Raw genomic sequence first — 20,241 nt, 5'->3', positions numbered from 1 at the left:
TCTACATCAGTGTAAGTGGCCCATGCCAGCCTCCATCTAACCACTTAATTTACATCAAAAGCATCACGTTCCTGAAACCAGTGCATCAATAGAAGCACTTTAGCATATATGTTGAGCCAGTCAGATTGTGATCTCTCTGATTCATCTTCACAATTAAACTCCATATTGACCTGAATGCGGTTGAGCAGTAGTGGTTATTTCATCACAGCGGCATATTTACATAGAAAGGAATCAATCTCAGTTGTAGACTGGTTTTTGATCAGTGAAGCTAGTAACTGTAAAGACTGCTCTGTCCGAAACGAGCGCAGCCAATAAAGACACATTTGCCAAAGACCTTTTACCCATCATTTACAGGTCCCATGTCTTCTTGCTCCTCCATCCAAAATCTCTTTTTGAAAAAAGCTGTGACACACCATTACCCAATAAAGCTGATTTTCTTGAATCTGTGCTATTGCAGTTGTTACACTTATTCTCTAAAATTCTGGGTAAACAATAAAACTTTCAGAGCAATAAAACAGCAACAGGTAAAATCTCTGCTGCTTTGAGTTATTTAAAAGGCTAACATTCACATAAAATTGCCATAATGGGTTACCTAACCACCTAAGCTCCTGACATACTGAGATGTCCTGCTATCATAACAGTTTAAAGCAAAGAAGCAAATATAAAAATTCTAATAAAATAGACTCCAAACAATTCATGCTATAATAAAAATGTGAAAAATCAAGCATATTAACCTGTCAAGAAACGCATGACAGCGACTTTTTTGTGAGGCAAAACATGGTTTCCAATTAGTCTACTATTATACTGAGGTTGGTTTACCTGTATGCTCGCCCGCACCGTGACAATAAGTTTGAGCCAGATGGGGAACTTTGAGATACACTTGGTAATGAAGGATGCCACTGTGTCACCATAGTCTGGTTTGTGAAACTCTGCCTCATTAAGGCCATCGATCAGGATGATGTAATCCTCTTCAGGAATCTTCTTTTCTGATTGTGAGAGTAAATACAGAAAGATAAACCAGTGTCCTCCTATTAGTCACATTAAATACTGACTGTTCCTGAATCTCACCTAAAGCAGAAAGGCAAAAATACATTTATTTTGATACTTTGCGATGGTCTATGGACAGATATGAGACATTTTTCCTCTATATCTATACAAACAGATATTTCTTGTGGTTTGTCTCCATGGTTGATGTTTTAAAGTTAATAATATGTTCCTACATGTTGTTTTATATGGACCAGTTTAAATATTCAGATTTAATTTGAATAAGGCTTTAGGGGAGTCCAAATAGTAATTTTGCATGAATTGTCTGTTTAATTATGAACATGAACAAGAATGAGAATTACACAGAATCCAATATGAAAACAAGATGCACTCGAATTCACTGCAGTGTGTTCAACTCGGTCTAAGGGTAAAGGTGCCAAAGCTAATATTCTGCCTTCTCTTCATGCGGACAGATGAAGAGAGCATTTAAAAATTCATTACAAACCAACAACACATGCCCCTGATCAAGCAGACTGTATTTACACAAGGTGGAAAAAGAATTCTTTACTGAGGGAAAGTTTGAGGTCAATGCATGCGAGTGTGCTACTGAATGCTTCTTTTCTTTTAGATTCCTTTACAAACGAGGCTCGACGAATAGCCCTCGCCAATTCTGCAAGTGATCTGAAGTTATAATTGAATAACGAAGTGGATAAATTGACATTTCCCCCTTTTCTGCTAGAATATATAAAGTCAATTGTTTCAATAATAAAAGTAAAGGAGGTGGAGCAGCTGTTAGTCTCAGCTCTGCACCCTTGCTTGCTGCCATCATATTGATTCTCAGTCTTTTCCTTTTCAAATCATGTAAACAGGGGGTTTTTGTCTATTAATGTCTCAGAACTGACCTCCCACAATACCTCATTGATTTAAATGTAAAGCTGAAAGAAAAGACTGGACCCCTGTGTTCAATAAACCATAGTGATCCTGAAATGAGTGCTGCCTGTTGCTTTATAAAGCTAACAAATATGTCAGTTCTCAGCAGGCTCAGTAAATAACAGTGTTTCTAAGTGGTCAGCATGGACAGCGAAATCTGTCCAGTCATCATTTTTTCCCCCAGAGAGAGTAATTTCATAAAAAAATGTTTTTTAAAAAAAAAAAGGTTCAAAAAGGCTTTGGTTGCCTTAGTGACCATTATTAATGTTAGGCCTTATCATTAAGAGCTGACTTATTCTTTTATTCCCTTTCTGAATAACGTAGATTGAAGAGCAAATTCATACTAATGCAGTGTGACTCAAAAGAGCATAAATTTGCATCAATATTAAGTGGACTAAAGCAAACCATTGACTTGCATCTTAGCTGGAAGCACTGCCTTTATCAAGCAACTAAAAAAATCTAATACTTAATACACATTAAAATTACTGATTGCAAAATCAGTCCTCTTAAATTAGGTTGGGAAGGAATTCATACAACACAGTGGTAGAGGACAATAACAGGAATAAAACATAACAGCTGTTGATTTTGGGAAGAAAGGGCAGCGATACCTTTGCGCAGGTTAATGAGTGGCTCAAGTACGCCCCTGCGGAGAGCCACCATCGGGTCCTGCACACAAGAGCGCAGACTGAGCATGCTCTGCAGGTGGGGTTCTTTCAGTAACAGCTCTCTGTAGGCCGCGAGTTGGTGTGCTCTGCACATTAGAGCGGCCACGCTGTGTACGAACTCGGGCACTAGACAGGTGTAGGTGTTATCAGCCTGGCAGTAATGATATGCCACCACCTAGAGACAGGAAGGGAGGAAGAGAGGGAGAGAGGAAGGAAGAGAGTTTTGTAATATAAAAAAAAAGACTTTACTGGATTGTAAAATCCAGGTCTCATCATTCTGTGTACAATATCTGCCCTGGTGCTTATTATTTACATGAAGGTCACTGCGTCTTTCATAATGACATGATTTCAGAACGCTCCCTGAGGAGATCAATTTTCAATTTCAAGTAACAGCAACTGATTTACTCAATAGTTGGGAGCATCCCACAGAATTATTCTTAAAAGAGAACTTTCAATCACAACCTCTTTTCGACTGGATTTCTTTTAATCATCAAAATGAGCAGACAATTTAGAAGAGACTCTCCTGAGAAGCAAAGTTCATAGCAAAAACCCAACTGAGAAACCATGCCAAAAAAAAAGTAATAAATATGCAGGTCAGCAGAGCCCTTCAAAGCAACTTTCATAGGTGCTTCTTAATTTTCAGATTTATTAGTGAAATCCCTGTTTGTCAGATGGCTGTATTTTCCATCTGGACAAGATTAATAAGAACGGTTCAGTTTTCACCTCAAGAAAAAACATTTCCTGTCTGTCACCACATTATTTATGGGTATCTAATGGTAGACCATTCATTTTATTATAGAACGATGTTTGTCTCTTTCTTTTACTTCTGCAATTTCACACAAGATTCACAAGAGATTTAGTTTATGTTTCATTTGCTAATGAATTTGTAAAATAACTCAAAATGGCCCTGTTATCTCTGAGAGCATCAGTGGAAGTGGATCATCGACACTCTTATATTGAAAGTGAATTGTATCCAGTACTTTACTGTAGGTGCTGTTTTTGCTAAAGCATGATACACTAATGCAGTACCTACCATTTATTTGCCATTATGTTATCAAACCCTCACAGATGTTACTGCTAATTCTGCTTACCGAGAACACGGTAAAACAAATCCTCTAGCACATTAATATTCATGATTTGATCAAAAGTCACCCATAAACCAACAAATGCCCTTTGCTACCGTCAGTGCTCGGCAACAACCGAGTAACAGAATAACAGGATGGCTCATATGCCCTGTGAGAGACTGAAGCTCAGGAAACAGATGTCTACTGCATGGCATGAATTAGAAATAAGGTGAGAGGTAAGAAAGAAGGAAAATAAATAAATACACCTACATTTGTCTTGTGTCAAAAAGGAAGATTAAGATTTTATGTTATGAGTAGATGTCGGTTTAAAAAAACGCTTTCCTTACCTTCTGTAATGCAGCTAGACTTAATATGCTGCTCAATCTCTGTCATACTTGTCTCTTCTACTCTGTCTCTTCTAGCCATCTTAGCAGCTGCAATTCCCTCTACACTAGGATTAACTGTAGATCCCCAGGTCATTCTCAGCAGCCCATCTCATTCAGTTCTGAACACACACCTGTACTATGCAATCTGCACTGGCTTTCACAAATCTCCTTCTTCACCTAGTGTCAGTATTACTCCCCCTGTCTGTCAATCATATACAAAGGTTTGAAGGGAAAATCATGGGATGCAATACCATTAGTTATGAATCTGAACCACTCATGAACCATACGTCTAAAACGAGTGGTAGCTGGCTGTGTATGGAGAGGAGGGTGACGTTTTTAAATGACTAAGAAAACGGTGAAAGTTTTGAATCTGAGCTCGCAGAGCAGGTGGCTCGGTAAGCCGTGGGTAAGTCTGGTCTTCACTGCCAGACTCAACAAATCTCAACCAAACTACAGCAGTTCATGTAGTTGTGCACAGTAGAGTGGATGGTGCACAACTCCAGCTGGGGTTAGACTGAAGACAGCCTGAGCCAACACGGCTGTAATCCTGATCCGAATATAGCCTAGTGGTGATGAGTGTTTGTGAGCCTTGACATTTGGTGTTATGCAACCCTTTAAGGTACAGCTTTTATCAATCAGAGGGACTCAGTTGGGGATTGAATCAAAACATTTCCTGTCCTGATTTGCCCTGAATCACATAAGTTTATTGCTGGAACTGGAACTGTAGCATAGGTGAGATAAGCCTCAGGTAACCCCAGAGAATAAGTGAAATGAAACTGTCAGGTACTGATGCATAAGGTGAAGATGCATGAGGAGGAGACGTGACAGACTGAATCTCAGGTACAACAGCTGTGCTCTATAACATTAATGCCAACAACAAATCCATGAGAATTGTAGTCAACAAATGTTGACAGTAGAAACTTTGCCTGCATATTCAGGTTTAATTTAGACAGATACATGCTACAGGATGACCAATCCAGGCATTAAAGACAGATAATATTTTTATTTAGTCAGTAAATAATCAGTGATTTATATACAGCTTTGATGCAGCATCCTCTCTGTTAGGTAAGTCTGCTTCTTCATTGCTCCTGTGAGCACAATTATGTACCTTAGACCAAATGACCACCTTGCCAACCAATTGCCATGGCAACACATAAGCGACTGCAAGTCCCCACTCGGAGACACAGATTATACATCCTGTACTTCTGCTAGTGAATGACAGTTGTCAAATCACTCTATTATTTTAGAAGCGATATACAGCTGCAAACACACACCTGGGAAGCATAGCAAACAGGTTTAATAGTCTATATTTGTCTTCACTTAAAAAAAAACTTGTAAGTTTTCCAAGCATTCAGGAATCAATAATAACAATATGACCTTTGCTCTTCTGTGTGACCATCTATCCTACAAGACAGATAACATATCAGATGAAGGAATCAAGAAAACATTTTTATTGAATGTGTATATATTTATAAGTTGATATCACATCAATAAAACATATCTATTTATTCATTTCAAATGCTGGATTGTGTCAAGTTATCAGTGTTGTAATGTAATGGAGTACAAATACTTCGTTACTGTACTTAAGTAGAAATTTCACGTATCTGTACTTTACTTCGCTATTTAAATTTGTCAACTTTCACTTTTACTCCACTACATTTCCTAGATAAAATGTATACTTTTACTCCGCTATATTTCCACTAAGCATCTTCGTTACTCGTTACTACAAAATAAAATCAGAAGAAATGTGTGCGACTGCAATAAGGGAGGTTTGGCGAATCACTGCTTCTAGATTGCATATACGTTTATCTATAACGTTAATCGGCGGAAAGCCGCAAAGACGGCAACCAAAAGCAGTGAAATTTCACTATTCTCATTACCAGAGTTGATAGCACAAACAAAATATTAATGCAAACAATCCATTCAATACTAAATAAAATTAACATTTATTGATTTGGTCTTTGTCTTGTGAATATTTTTTATTAATGACTGCATTCATTAGACACACTGATTGTAGAGAATGCACACATACATGAACTGATATGATTCAAGACTGGTATCATTACATCATGCATAAAATTTTGGTGTCCACTTTTGCCATTTAATAATACCATAACTTTTGGCTTACTATGTAGTCATATATAATATATAATATAAAACTCTTCTTGTTTTAAATTCTCACTGAGGGCTAAACCCCCTAAAGATGAAATCCTAGAACCGCCCCTGCTCTTATGCCTACCGAAAATCACTGAAATTGTACTTTTTACTTTTACTTCAAATACTTAAGTACATTAAATATCAGAAAATTACTTTTGATACTTAAGTACAGTATATATCAGATACTTTAAGACTTTTACTTGAGTAATATTCTAAAAGGTAATTTTCACTTCTACCAAAGTCTTTTTCTAGTACGATACTTGTACTTTTACTCAAGTATTGCTTTCTAGTACTTTATACAACACTGCAAGTTATAAACAATGATAACGTTGCAATGTTCTTATATAACAAGGAAAATTAAACACGCAAAGTATACATACAAGTGCACATAAATAATCATATACACTCCACAAACAAGGGAACAAACAGGGCAGCAGGGCAAATGGAGGTGAATGTGTGTCTATCCAGGGTTTAATTGGCTTTAACTGAGCTTTGGAAAGAGCAAACGAATTGACATGAGGCATGGCTGTCTGATCTCATTCTGACCCTTTAAAACCACCATGAAGCTTTTCACACGATCAAAGCCTACTTGTGTGTGCATGCACATTTGTGTACTTACAAAGAATGCTGGAATTATATACCTACCCAAGGCCATACCTGCACACAGAATGTATGAATTTTACTGCAGTAAATCACTTGATGCATAAAGTAAGAAGGCAGAAAGGTAGGCTTGTTATTAGGAACATGAAGACAGACTAACAATAGGTTAATTACCCTGTAGACTAACCATATACACAGATCATCTCTGCAACTGCTATAAGCTCTAAACAAAGCAGCAAAGCATCACTCTAAATGGGTTGTGGGGATGTTGAGATGGAAAACTTCATTACACTAAGGACATAAACTATATGATGGCTTCACCTACAATCATTCTAGCAAGCTACAGGCGACCTTTCAATTCCTATATGGTTTGTAGCACTGAATTGAAATTCAGGTGACAGCAAAAAGCGGCAACAAGACAAGGTGACAAAACAATCTTCAATTTCCTGTCAAGTGATGAACCCATTTAGTTACCATTCACCTGTTTGACACACAACAAATCCAGTCTCATATTTTCCAATAAAATTGATTTGTTTACCAAAATTACCACAGTGATGTGTAACAATTATTTCACAGATTAGAATTTGCAGCAGTAACATTACTTTAAAAAAGATTAGTGCGTATATATTTCACAAGCAATAACAGCAGCAGTCACTACATGCCCATAAGAGATTAGCTTTATGATTGCTAGTGTCAGACTTCCATCACATGTCTACATTAAAGATATGGTGACACACATGTTGACACAATCATTCAGTGTGTGGCTTATGTAAAGCCTGTTTTCTTCTCTTTCCTATAGTCACAGTTGGTATGCTTCATACTTCATACTGGACTGCATTACTGGATGCAGGTAAGTTTAGGTGATCTGATTTCACGCACTATAATGGGACATTTACATTTACGGCATTTAGATAAATTAGCTAAAGGTCTCAAGAAATAGATGCACTTCCATTTGGATCAATTTTAAGCCTCCACCACAGCCTTGTTACTTCCATGGGCAAAATGTGACCACATCTGTTGGGCTGCATTTTCAAACTGTAGATACTTTTTCTCTACTTACAACATAACTTAGTAATTTTCCTTATGGCATGAACTTTAAGCAAAGCAAAGGGTATGTAGTAGTCTTTCAATATTCTTGCTTATCTCTCAAACATCATTTGAGAGATCATTCATTCATCTTCATTAAGAGCTTGATCCTGATCAGGGTTACGATGGATCTGAGGCTTATTCAGGGAAAACTGGTTGTCACTTTAGATGCACCATGCACAAACACGCACAGTCACACGCACAGTCACGCACATAAACACGCGCACAAACACGCACAGTCACACGCACAGTCACACGCACAGTCACGCACATAAACACGCGCACAGACACCATGCACACAGTCACATGCACAGACATGCACAAACAGACACGCGCACAGTCACCATTCACACAGTCACCATGCACACAGTCACCATGCACACAGTCACCATGCACACAGTCACCATGCACACATGTTCTGCTGTGCTCATGCAGAACCAGAATAACAAATATATACTATTTATTCACTGTTGATAGTTTTTAAGCATACTGGACTGCATGTACAACTGACAATTAGGTATCGAACCTCTCAGCCTCTGGACACTGCTGTATGTATGGGTTTATCCAAAACCATAAGACCACAACACAAGACAAGGTTAACTGAAATGCATTTTTCTTTAAAACTGGTGAGACTAAATGAAATGAAGACAACGACACACACATTTCAGCTGAAGGCAGTGTTGCAGTGGAGCAGCTCACCTTGGTAGCCAGCCTCTTAACGGCCTCCTCTCTGTGACGACAAAGCTCAGGTGTACTGGGGCAGCTGCTGGGCTGCAGGGTGTTGGTGCTGCTGGAGGGAGGAGTGACCTGTGGGGGCTGGCTTAGAGGCAATTCTGAACTCTGATTTCCACCTATACATATAAACCAAATGCAAATGAATACATATGGACAATGTAAACGAGCACACACAAGATAATGAATAAATCTGTATTAAAATGTTATATTATATTAACTCTTTATATTTCTCCTTATGTTTATCTTCTGTTCTATGTTTATGTTCTGTAAAGCTGCTTTGAGACAATGTCCATTGTAAAAAGCGCTATACAAATAAACTTGAATTGAATTGAATGTACTAATACCTATAGTATATGAGCATTTTATCTGCCCTGCCAAACAATGTAAATAACAATGTTACATTATATATACTGAATTGTGAAATTTACAGCGCATGATGAATTGCAATATTGACCTTACACTGGCACGTCACAGCTGTACCTACTTTTTGGAGATGCATGAGGACTGTTGGAAGCGATCTGTCTCATGCGGCCTCCATGGCAGCTGAGAGCCACCAGGCGGGAGATGATGGCAGTCTTGCCAAAGCCCACATTACCCACCACTGTGGCCCCACGACTCTCTCCTGATTGGCTGTTGATCAGCACATCCTCTAACTGCTGAAACAGCCAATCCCGACCCACAAACACTGAATCCGTTGTGATGCTCGGAACCTCAAACAGAAGAGGCTTTAGCATGATATCCGCAGGCTTATATGGAGCAAAGCGTGCTGTGGGATGAACACACAAAGACAAACACACACAAGTCAGGCAATTACTAAGCAGAGAAGATGAAATAACCGAAATTATATGAAATTCTCAGTTTAAAACAAATAACAAATGCCAACGACATATTAGTGCCAATGTAGTAATAGGTGTGTCTCATAAGCTTCATGATATTCATGAGGCACTCACCTTACTTATAAATAATTAACGATGGAAATAAGCTCATTCATAAACTGATTATTTTCTTCATGATACTGTCAGAACTACTAAATAAATAACCAGGGAATCAAAGGGAGTGTGAAGGTCTAAGACAGATTTACATCAATCCTGAAGGCAAGCGCTGGTCTTTCTGATGAGGGCAGTGCTGTCTATCTCTGCAGCTTTGATCTCATAACACACTGGATGTGTATGTTTGCCAAATCATACAAGAAGCTGATATGACTGAACCAAACATTTTAACCTTTAAACATTTAAACATGATAACCATTGCCAAGAGGAATAAAAATTAAATGCAGTCAGATCAATTAAGCTTCGATTAGACAGATAGATCTGATACCTGGGCCAAGACAGGGTCTGAAATCTATGAAGAACATCATAACCTTTCAAATACTATTATGAGTTAAGCCTACTCACAGCTTGAATAGAACAGAATAGAACAGAAACCTTCGTTTGTAGGACAGTTTGACAGCTCAGAACCTAAGGTGTGTGTGTGTCTGAAGAACTGAGTCTCCACTATTGCTTTTCCTTTTTTCCCCAACTCTTTTAACTCTCTCATCTCCTCAAAGCTTTTTTAATGCATGCACATATCTCTGCCACTCCTGCACTCTTCTCTCTGCCACTCTCCTCTCTCAGTAGCGATCTCCCTCTCACATTCTCAGGATGAAAGAGAAGGCTAGGTGCAATGTGCCTAGGGCAGGGCTGCTCTGAGTGGAAAAGACTGCAGAAGAGAGTGTATTATCATCCACTCTCAGCACTGGGGCTTTTATTCTTCCTTTCTAATGACAGTCATTTATAGAATTTGGCTAAATCCTTACTGACAGGTTATTACTTTCTCAGTATAACACACATACAAACACACAATCTGGGATGAACATAAATGATGGGCAAAAAATGACCTAGGTTCCAGGCACAAGCATCATTATAATTTCTTTGTTGTTACCTGGTGAACAAGTAGGTTCAGCAACTTTTTCCCCCCCTTTCTTTCTGTTTTGGTATGTAGCTTCACAATTGTGCAGCCTTGATGCATTAATTATTGTGCATACTTAATCCGGATGAGGATCTGGCTGACAGCAAAACGGCTTCATGCTAGGTTGCTTATAGTCACTCGTTTCAGAATCATGGACAAGCGGGTACAGTATGTGGAAACGGACTAAAGTTCACTGCTGAAACCTAGGTGACAATAATTTAGGTAAAAGTGCAGAAAATTGTAAAGACTACAGCTACACACTAAACACCTCTAAAGGAATTTATATACTTGCTCATTTTCCTTCGTTTGTATAACATCTTAACAAAATGTTAGCTAGCACTTTTTGGCCTAGTCAATTAGGTCACACACACACACACACACACACACACACACACACACACACACACACACAGTGGAACTCTACCTGGACTGCCACTGGCTTTAATGAAGGTTTGACGAGCAAAGGTTTATTTGTAAAGTCTGCCATTAGAACATTTGCATGGTCTGGGGAAAGCTTAAAAAAACAAATAAAAACAAATACAGCCTGTTGCAAAATCTTCTTGTGTACTGTGTATACATATCCCTCTTTGCTCTACATGGAAGAAAGTAAAAGGAAGAAATGGGTTAGTGTGAGAGAGTATGCAAGAGCTCAGTGATTTAAACTTGCATTATTGATGCAGTGGACTTCCCCAACTCAACATCATGTGCAACATGCAGAAAATGTTTTTGCCAACGGCATCCTACCACTTTTAGAGCACAATGACAGGCTTAAATTCAACTATGTGATTTGATGAAATACCCAATTTTTATTTCCAGATGATTGTATCGCCTGCAGTAAGCACAATAAACTTGAATTGGACATCTCATTTAGGGCACTCAAGAAAGAAAAAAAAAAAAAAGCCATTTCCTGCCAAATTAAAGTTTTGACTCATGGCTCAATTGCAATCAACAGGTGCTGGAAGAGTCTGCTGCCATAATATCTTGATTGCTTAAAAAAAGCTCCATTTCTTTTCATCCTAGATGGAAAGTGCATAGTGTGTGCCAAATCCACTGGAAAAAATGTATAGTTCTTTTTGGAGATGGTAAAGGTGAGGCAACCGTTTGTGTGGAGTTTGGAGCTTGCTTTGCTGGCGTTGCTAATTTGATTATGTGGATTTGTGTGAGAGGCTGAAAGAGAGGGATTGAGGGTACCTTTGTCATAGGGTGGCCTTCCTCCGGTGTTGTGCCACGGCATGCGGATGGAGGTGCGCAGTGGTGTGTTACGCTGTTCATCAAGATAACTTAGGTCTTCCAGTTTGGTAGAGCTGGTGGCTAAAAGTGGAAGAGAGTAAAAAACAATTCAATCATTCAGATGGTCAACAGCAATGTCAGTCATAAAAAACATAAACGAGTCTGCCATTCTACACCAAGCACCAGTGATATTGTTCAGCAAATGGAAAACATTTTGATCACAGAACAAAACAAGTGATCTGAAAGGGCTATCAAGTAGATATTTTTAAGGGCATATGCTGAAATGGCACAGGAATTATGTAAAATAGTGAGGCTTCTTTTTTATTTATCTTTTAAAGTATGAGGTGTATTTTCCCAGCTTTCCATATGGGTTTAGACTGCTTTATATTGCATGAACCAGTTGAGATTAGAAAACTTCACCTTAATAGAAGCTTGTAAACTGAGCTTGCATATTCCACATTACTAGCAACTTGAACAAGCTTTCTCAGAATTCAGAACTCATCTGAAGGTGTCAGTACAAACACTCAAGGGACAAAGCGAAAATGCTACAGGAAAAAGAGACACTAAAATGAAAAACACTATGAGAATGGAACTGGCAGAACTGACAGACATTGAAGAGGGAGCTATAGGGATCTAGAGCCCTGTATAAAAACGCCAAGATGTGCCACTCAAGAAATTCTTATACAGCAACAAAGCACAGAAGAGAGACCTTGAAGTCATAAAGGCGTTTGGTAGGATCCCCCATACAGCACGATATAGTGTATTATAACCAACATTGTGCTAACACTGCATACCAGGAACAACACACTAACCCATCACACACACCCCTTGCCCAATGGTGGGAAAGTACACTAGCAATGGTCTAGTCATGCTCCCAGAGCACCAGCCGCAGCATGAGTACAGCCGTGCTGACACCGGAGGAACATCCACAACACCCTACAGAGATTGGGAACTCAAACAATTACTGTAGTACATCTGCACAAACCTCATAAAAAGACAATATTACATTTCATTTCCCTCCATGTGTCTCAGAAGATACCAAATAAAAGAACCTTTTATTGATCCCTGATGCTGTTCTAAAATGAAATATCTTTTCATAGTTCTATCATCTAACAAGAAAAATGGTATTGTGCTGAGACTGCCACTCACTGTCCAAAATATTAGAAATATACAGCACTAAGTTGAAATGGCTTAAAAGGATTTCTTCAAAGAAAGATACATCAATCAATGCTATATCTGCCATAGCTTGTACTGCTAAAGAAATGTTTCTGGAACTAAAATGACAGATATGCCCTTTCCAGACCCAAGAAAAATGTGAACATCTGTGATATCTGAATGAAGAAACAAAGTCTAATGTGTATTTTATCTTAGCAGATATAAGACAATCTTTTCTAAAATATCACTGACAAAAAAAGTTTGTTTGTTTTATTAACAGAAGATCGCCAACACACGTTTTTACTTTCCTCAAGTGCGCAATAATCTGTGCAAGTATCTGTATATATTAATATAATAGGATCTCTTCAATAGATGTTATAACACATATCTTGTACATTTATTTACTACACATCTTTATTGTATTTTCCTATTTGTGCTAATTTACCACATTAGGAGTTACCTCAGTCTACCAACCTGATGTAGGAGTTGTTGCTAGAGTTGTTTACACTGTTGTTGCATTATATGCTGTGTGTACGGCTATGAGAGCTACTGAAAACAGGAGTTATATTCTTGATGTGTCCATGCATGGTCAATACAAGTGAAATTTAACTTCTCAGGACAGCAGAATGAGACAGAGCTGCAGTGTTCATCCCATCTCAGTGTAAGATGCCTCATAGATGGCTGCTTGTTGCAGATGACCTGGTTTTGTATCTTTCTAATGGAACAAAGCCCATGGCATAGCCTAGCTCTACTGTCATAGTAATGCCAAACATTAATTAAAATATTCAATTATTCAGAATGATATTCATTGGGGAATTGGTACACTTTGAGACAATACAAGGCTTCTGTTTTTATAAAAGCCAGAACTTTGTGGAAGATGAACGATGAGTCGGTAATAAAACCAAAGCCTTTATAAGCAAATCTTAAAAGTTCATGAGAGAACAATGGAAATATTGTAGTGCACAATGAGGAGAATACTTAGTAATGACAGAGACATATTCTGTCATATTTTGGGCAATCAATAAGCCTAAGCAAGTCAACTTGCTCAGCTGGAACGGAGTCATCTCAATATTTATACCAGAGATTCAGGACTAAATGAAAGCAGCACAAAAGGACAGTGATAAATAGGTAGCACACACACTTCCTGGCTAACACACTCAACGAGCCTCGTCTCAACCTAGAGAAATGTGCAGGAAGAAAAAAAAAATGAAGAAGAAAAAGATATGCTTTAGATCAAATAAACCATTTAACTAATGAAAGTGGCAAACCTGGGGGAGGGGGAAATTACATCATAGAAAATGTCATTCATGGAGAGCGATGATGACAGACTAGGCAACCCACTAACTGTGCAAAGAGCCATGTCAGTCAGAGAGCACATACACACACACACACAGCTAAATAAATGAATTCATGACTGAAAAGAAAGCAAAACGATGCTGAATGTCCTCCATAAAGAGGTCACACAGAAATTAACTAATGAGAGATCATAAATAACAAACATGGAAAGATGGCAGAAAAATGACTCTTCACCAAGAGTATGATGATTCAGTAACAATTCTCAAGCAGTCACTAAAAAAATAACCACTATGCACAATACACAAATGCAGACTACATTTTTCAATCAAAGCACAAAAAAGCATTCTGAGTTACTGTGCTTTTGCTCAGCTACAACTGAAGCCATCAACTCTCCCACAGCAAACTCCCTTCGCTTCCCACACTGCTGATTCCCTGTGCTGAGCCCAAACACCCTGGAACAGTGCATACTCACAGAGTGCAGTCGGTCATATAGACTAGCATGGACGGAAAGAAAACCTCACAGGAGGTGTGGACAGCATCTTCATTCTTAACAGTGGGGCAGACAAGCCAGCCCTCCACCTCGCTGCTCAAAATCCTCCATATCCACACACACGCGCGCACACATACACACGCGCACACATACGCACACACATTCACCCTCTCGCATTCAACTGGTGACTGAAGCAGCAGCGAGAGCAAGAGTCGCTACTGAAGATCCAGCACACACACAGAGAGAGAGAGAGAGAGAGAGAGAGAGAGAGAGAGAGAGAGAGAGACAGAGAAATGGTATCTGGCATTAAAGATGTGAGCCCTAATGCAACAGCTCACAGTGAGGGTGGGGAAAGAAGAGAAATGTGGCGGGATCTCTGTCAAGCAAGCGACCGACTATGCTCCACGCTGAGTCGCTGGAAAGGAATTAATCAATGATCCTCCCGGAGAAAGAAAGGGGTGGAGGAAGGGAAAGAGGGAAGCAAAATGATCTAAGCATATATAAGTTAAAGAACTGATTGAAAAGAAACACGATTAGAAAAGAATAGAAACAAATACAAAGGGGGTGGGGGGAGCTTGAGATGAGTTCAACTCCAGGAAAAGGACAGAAGAGAGGTCGGTGTGTTTAAACAGCATAAAAAGAACGAATTAAAGGGAAAAAAAGGAAAAGTCAAAGAGAGGTGATTCTCTCTCTGATGCAAGACGAAAGCAAATGGGGGTGGAACCAGAGAGAGAGTGGGTGGGGGGTGGGGGGGTTGTGTCAATGCCCTACAAGCCTAACTCTAAAAACCCCCTTTATCTGACACAGACAAACACACACAGACACACACAGATGCACACACAGACACCAGTTTGAATGCACCACATTTTTACATGCAGAGAAGGGCAGAAATGGTCCTGAGGCTAATTGCTCTCAGGTTAAACCTGGCTTAGCACACACTTGGCCAGTGATCAGCTGCACAACGTAACTACACACCACTGTCAGCTCTGTCTGTCCACAAGTCTAAAGCCAGCAAGCTGCATACATCTGTTTTTCTATGAAAGTTTAAAAAAGAAAAAAGCAAAACAAAAAGAGAAATGGCTAACCTGGCTCGTTTTTTTAATTTATCCATCAATGAATCCATCCATCAATCAATAATTTGATGAAAGCGGCTACTATTTCAACTCCTAACTCAGCAATGAATGGCATGTTGCCATGAAGACGGGCCACTGATCTCCCACTAATCAATCATACATCGCTATTCATAACTAATGGATCACATCCAAGAATCAGTTTTTTCTTAAATAATAGCTTGAGGCATATGGAAAAACTGTAATTGAAGATGAATGAATAAAAAAAAACTTGTGCAATATACTGGCTGTGCTTAGAACACATTATATATTCAACACGCCATAAAAGCCCATCAAAATAAATAACAAATATTTCCAGTACGATGAGCAGATGACATACAGCTCAGGTTACATTACCAAGAACAATCTGTGGTACTGCAAGTATCACGGTTATCTGACGATATTGTGAAAATCAAACCTGATAAATGGACATTTTCCGTCATCGTGTCAGAAAAGGGCTTGGACCATTCATAATGGTATAGTTTGTACTCAGAAAGCACAGCAGTCTTACAAAGCATTAATCTAAGTAATAGTCACGTGCATCATTTAATTTCTAATAATTTAGCTCTTACATGTAACAATCGTGATTCTGACAGTGTCCTGAGATGCTTCTGGTACATTTTAATCCACTCTTCTGGTGACTGGCGTTCAGTTCCAGAGCTCCAAATAATTCCACGTTTTCTACAGGACTGACCGTTCTGTGATGAGTGTCTCAGTGTTCCATCAGGCTTGTCAAATAGTTCCCACTCTATGTCCCCTTGCCCTCTTGGAAAAATTGTGTTTTGCTTAAGACCTGAAGTAAAAAAAAGGCAACCCCAGAATCCATATTTCATTCGTTCCTGCTGCTCAACTGTGTATAAAAGCCGCTGCCATCAGTGGATGTGACTAATTCTTTATCCAGGGAACATGTATACAATTAAACACCAGCTCAGAATGATGTACAGAGTACATCATACTGAGTAAGTCATTTTGAATACATTTTTGAAAAATTTGTCACAAATCCCTATCATTGATTAAAAGAAACCAAGCAAGATGCACTAGATGGTCAAAAGATGGACCAATCGCACAACAAAATTGAAAATACACCATTTTAGGAATTACTATTTCTCTTTCGCTGGAACTAAGTGGCCTAAAGCGTATCCAGCATGACAATGATCCTGTACACAAAATGAGGACCATGAAGACAAGGCATGCTCAGGTTGGTGTGGAAAAACTTGAGTGTCCTGCACAGAGACCTGACCTCAAGCCCATGTAGCACCTTTAGAATGAAGTGAAACGCAGACTGCTCAATGATCCTCTAGAAGAACAACAGTTCCTGATCTCTATAATATGCTTGTGGCTGAATGAACAAATCCCCACAATCACTCTCCAAAATCTAGTGGTCTTCCCAGAAGTGCAGACACTGTAAATTGTGTAGGCATTGTGAAGTATATTTATGAAAGAACACCACAACAATAATCTGAAAAAAAGTTAATGCAAGCTCTTTTCCACATCATTTACTCAACACTGTTCTATTCAGTATGTCTAATAGCACCCTTCATGCCCGTTTGAAAGATGAGCTAAATGCCCATCACTTCCCTTCAAAACATCATGAATTACTCATTCATATTCAGGCAATTCTTTTCCCAATCGTGTCCCAGAGGGGCAGACTCCACAGTCTGATGATGCCAAGTCCATGTACATGAAGAACATTGCATGGTGACAGTGCATCTGCAGCCCAAACAAGCCTGTGGCACTGTAACTGCCTTCTGCCAGACATGCTCAGCTACACACATCCCCGCTCTGACAGCACACAGCAACACAACACACAAAAACACACAGAATGAAGAAGCACAAAAAGAAATTTCCATTTTAACGACAACTACTTTAATTATACCCCCAACGTGTAAGTTATCTGTACAATAAGCAGAACTTCCAAAGAAAGTTATTTATTTAAAAAGAAAACGAAAAAAAGTCATAACTTCCACATAGGGCTGTGTGACATGGCTATGTAATATTAAAATAGTAAATAATGCCACAATATACTTAGCTAAGATATCACAGATATTTTGATGTTAAAAAATGTATTATTAGTAATTACAATATAATCTTTTTTAGAAGTTCTTTGTCTATTTAAATGAATTTAAATGTATTTATTTATTTATATCCGCACTGCCGTTTTGCTTGCTACTAAAACCCATACACCATGATACCTAAGGTGCTTCAAAAAAAAGTATGAATTTTATGTCAAAATATCCACCCCTAAATTCACTGCACCTGTAGGACAGGCAAGCAAGCAAGCAAGCAAGCAAGCAAATAAATAAATGGAAAAAAAAGGCTCTACAATGTTTTATATATCAACAGGATTAGGATATCATCGATGTATCTTTCATTCATTCTAATAAAAATATATTGTTTATATTCCAATTATGGCCTATATTGGGTTTATTTCATATGGCACCAAAGCCAATATCCAACACGTGAACAGCTCCATCACATAAAATAACCACAACCTTTTCTTATGAATTTCAGTCATTCATCTATCTCTCTTTAATTTTGTCCATCATTCCTGCCTCATTGATCATCATCCGGTTCGCCTGCTCTCCTGAATGCTGAAGTTCTTCCCACAGCCGCACGATTATTGGAGATCTTTCATGTATGAATCCCCTACTGCTTTTTTTTTTTTATGATGGGATCAAAAAGCTGAATCCATAAAGTCCAGTGTTTCTCCACATAAAAGTATATAGCACTTGTAACAGTAAACATCTTCACAAGAAGCTTTACTGGAATATGCAAATCCAGGAAATAATTTATAACGTTTAGAAAATGTATCCTTTTAAATTCAAAAATTTAATATTCTGTATTATCTTTTTCTGTATTAATCTTCTGTATTAAAATTTTGACAATCAAAAAATTGAGCCAAAATTATTATACTTCATTGAATTATTGAGGGGGACACGGTGGCTTAGTGGTTAGCACGTTCGCCTCACACCTCCAGGGTTGGGGGTTCGATTCCCGCCTCCGCCTTGTGTGTGTGGAGTTTGCATGTTCTCCCCGTGCCTCAGGGGTTTCCTCCAGGTACTCTGGTTTCCTCCCCCGGTCCAAAGACATGCATGGTAGATTGATTGGCATCTCTGGAAAATTGTCCGTAGTGTGTGATTGCGTGAGTGAATGAGAGCGTGTGTGTGCCCTGTGATGGGTTGGCACTCCGTCCAGGGTGTATCCTGCCATATTTATACAGAAATCTGGAAATATCTAAAGGGTTCACAAACTTTCAGGCGATTCTGTATGTCCAAGAATTGTATTGAACAGTGAAGGTTTAGTAAACATTAAAAACATGAAAGTGAAATGTTCACAAGGAAATTCATAAGAAGAAAAGTGAAATAAATGCAGAAAGAACAAGCCCAGTAATTATGTCATTCCAGATGAGAGCAGACGACAGAGAGACATGGAGAATGACATTAAAATGATGCTTCATATTTCAGATCTGTAGGAAAGACATTTGGGGAAAAGTCTGCATTGGTTATCACTGTTCCAACATCCATACAATATTGAGAGAGTAGAAAGTAGAGATGAGTTCCAGCATCGCAACTCCAGTACAATCATCAGATATTGATATACAGGAATCGGCCTTGGCAGCTTTCACTCCAACTTGAAAGCATACCTAATGAAGTATTTCCTAAAAGACGTAAAATATCAGTAGAGCTGTGAAGCCCTGTAGCACATATCACTCTGTCAATTCTGCCAAGGTTTCTGTTTTCTCCTCTTTTTTCCTCAATTATTCAAGCAAACACACAAATCACCAAATCTCTGTTTGACTACAGGACCAATACAAGCTGACATGAACACAAAATTATTTAAAAGAAACAACAAAAAAAACAAAAACATGCTGAGTATGTAATTAATGGCTGCTTCATAAAATAGAATAAACAACAAAGTTAAACAATTGAATTATTTCTCTTATATAAATGAATAATATTTGGGGAAAAAGTAGAAAACAAAGCAACATATATCACTAATTATTTCATGCCACTGTACTGAGAAAATGTGGAATTTGGAAACTGCTCAGCTAAACGTGTGGAGTGGAAACTTCCTAATTTGTAATTCACTTTGAATAGAAGCATCTGCCAAAAGAATGACAGTAAAATGTAATGCTCTCTTTTTCACTACATTTCTCTAGGTGGAAAAAGGCTATATCATCAGTCTGTATGCTGGTGGCTCTGTGTTCTCCTCAATGAAACCCAGGCATGCAGTTCCAGGCTGATGAGGAATATGATTGGCATTCGAGAAGGGTTATGCAGAGAAGAGTGCTGTAGACATGTCCTACTGTGAGATAACACACTTAGAGTTATAAAAGGGAGGCTTAATAGCCATTCAGTATGCAATCAAAATATAACAAATGAATTGTCATAAAGGGAGAGGAGAAGC

The 20,241-nt window shown here is 38.6% G+C and overlaps 1 protein-coding gene across 4 annotated transcripts in view; it reads right to left on the bottom strand.

Annotated features, from left to right (window-relative positions):
- The window catches only part of tanc1b (tetratricopeptide repeat, ankyrin repeat and coiled-coil containing 1b), a 112,374-nt gene that overhangs the window by 24,315 nt on the left and 67,818 nt on the right, over positions 1 to 20,241 (bottom strand). For 3 of the 4 annotated variants that reach the window (XM_060876651.1, XM_060876648.1, XM_060876649.1), the window contains 5 exons: positions 11,746 to 11,865; positions 9,092 to 9,373; positions 8,572 to 8,723; positions 2,523 to 2,754; positions 820 to 986 (listed from right to left, as the gene is read on the bottom strand). In XM_060876651.1, the coding sequence (XP_060732634.1) occupies positions 820 to 986; positions 2,523 to 2,754; positions 8,572 to 8,723; positions 9,092 to 9,373; positions 11,746 to 11,865 (953 nt within the window). Of the gene's footprint in view, positions 1 to 819; positions 987 to 2,522; positions 2,755 to 8,571; positions 8,724 to 9,091; positions 9,374 to 11,745; positions 11,866 to 14,707; positions 14,897 to 20,241 lie in introns of those variants that run through there. The other variant, XM_060876650.1, reaches the window with a different exon arrangement.

Source organism: Tachysurus vachellii, chromosome 8, assembly GCF_030014155.1.
Source record: "Tachysurus vachellii isolate PV-2020 chromosome 8, HZAU_Pvac_v1, whole genome shotgun sequence".
NCBI classification, from domain to species: domain Eukaryota; kingdom Metazoa; phylum Chordata; class Actinopteri; order Siluriformes; family Bagridae; genus Tachysurus; species Tachysurus vachellii.
This window is presented reverse-complemented; position numbering and strand designations above follow the sequence as displayed.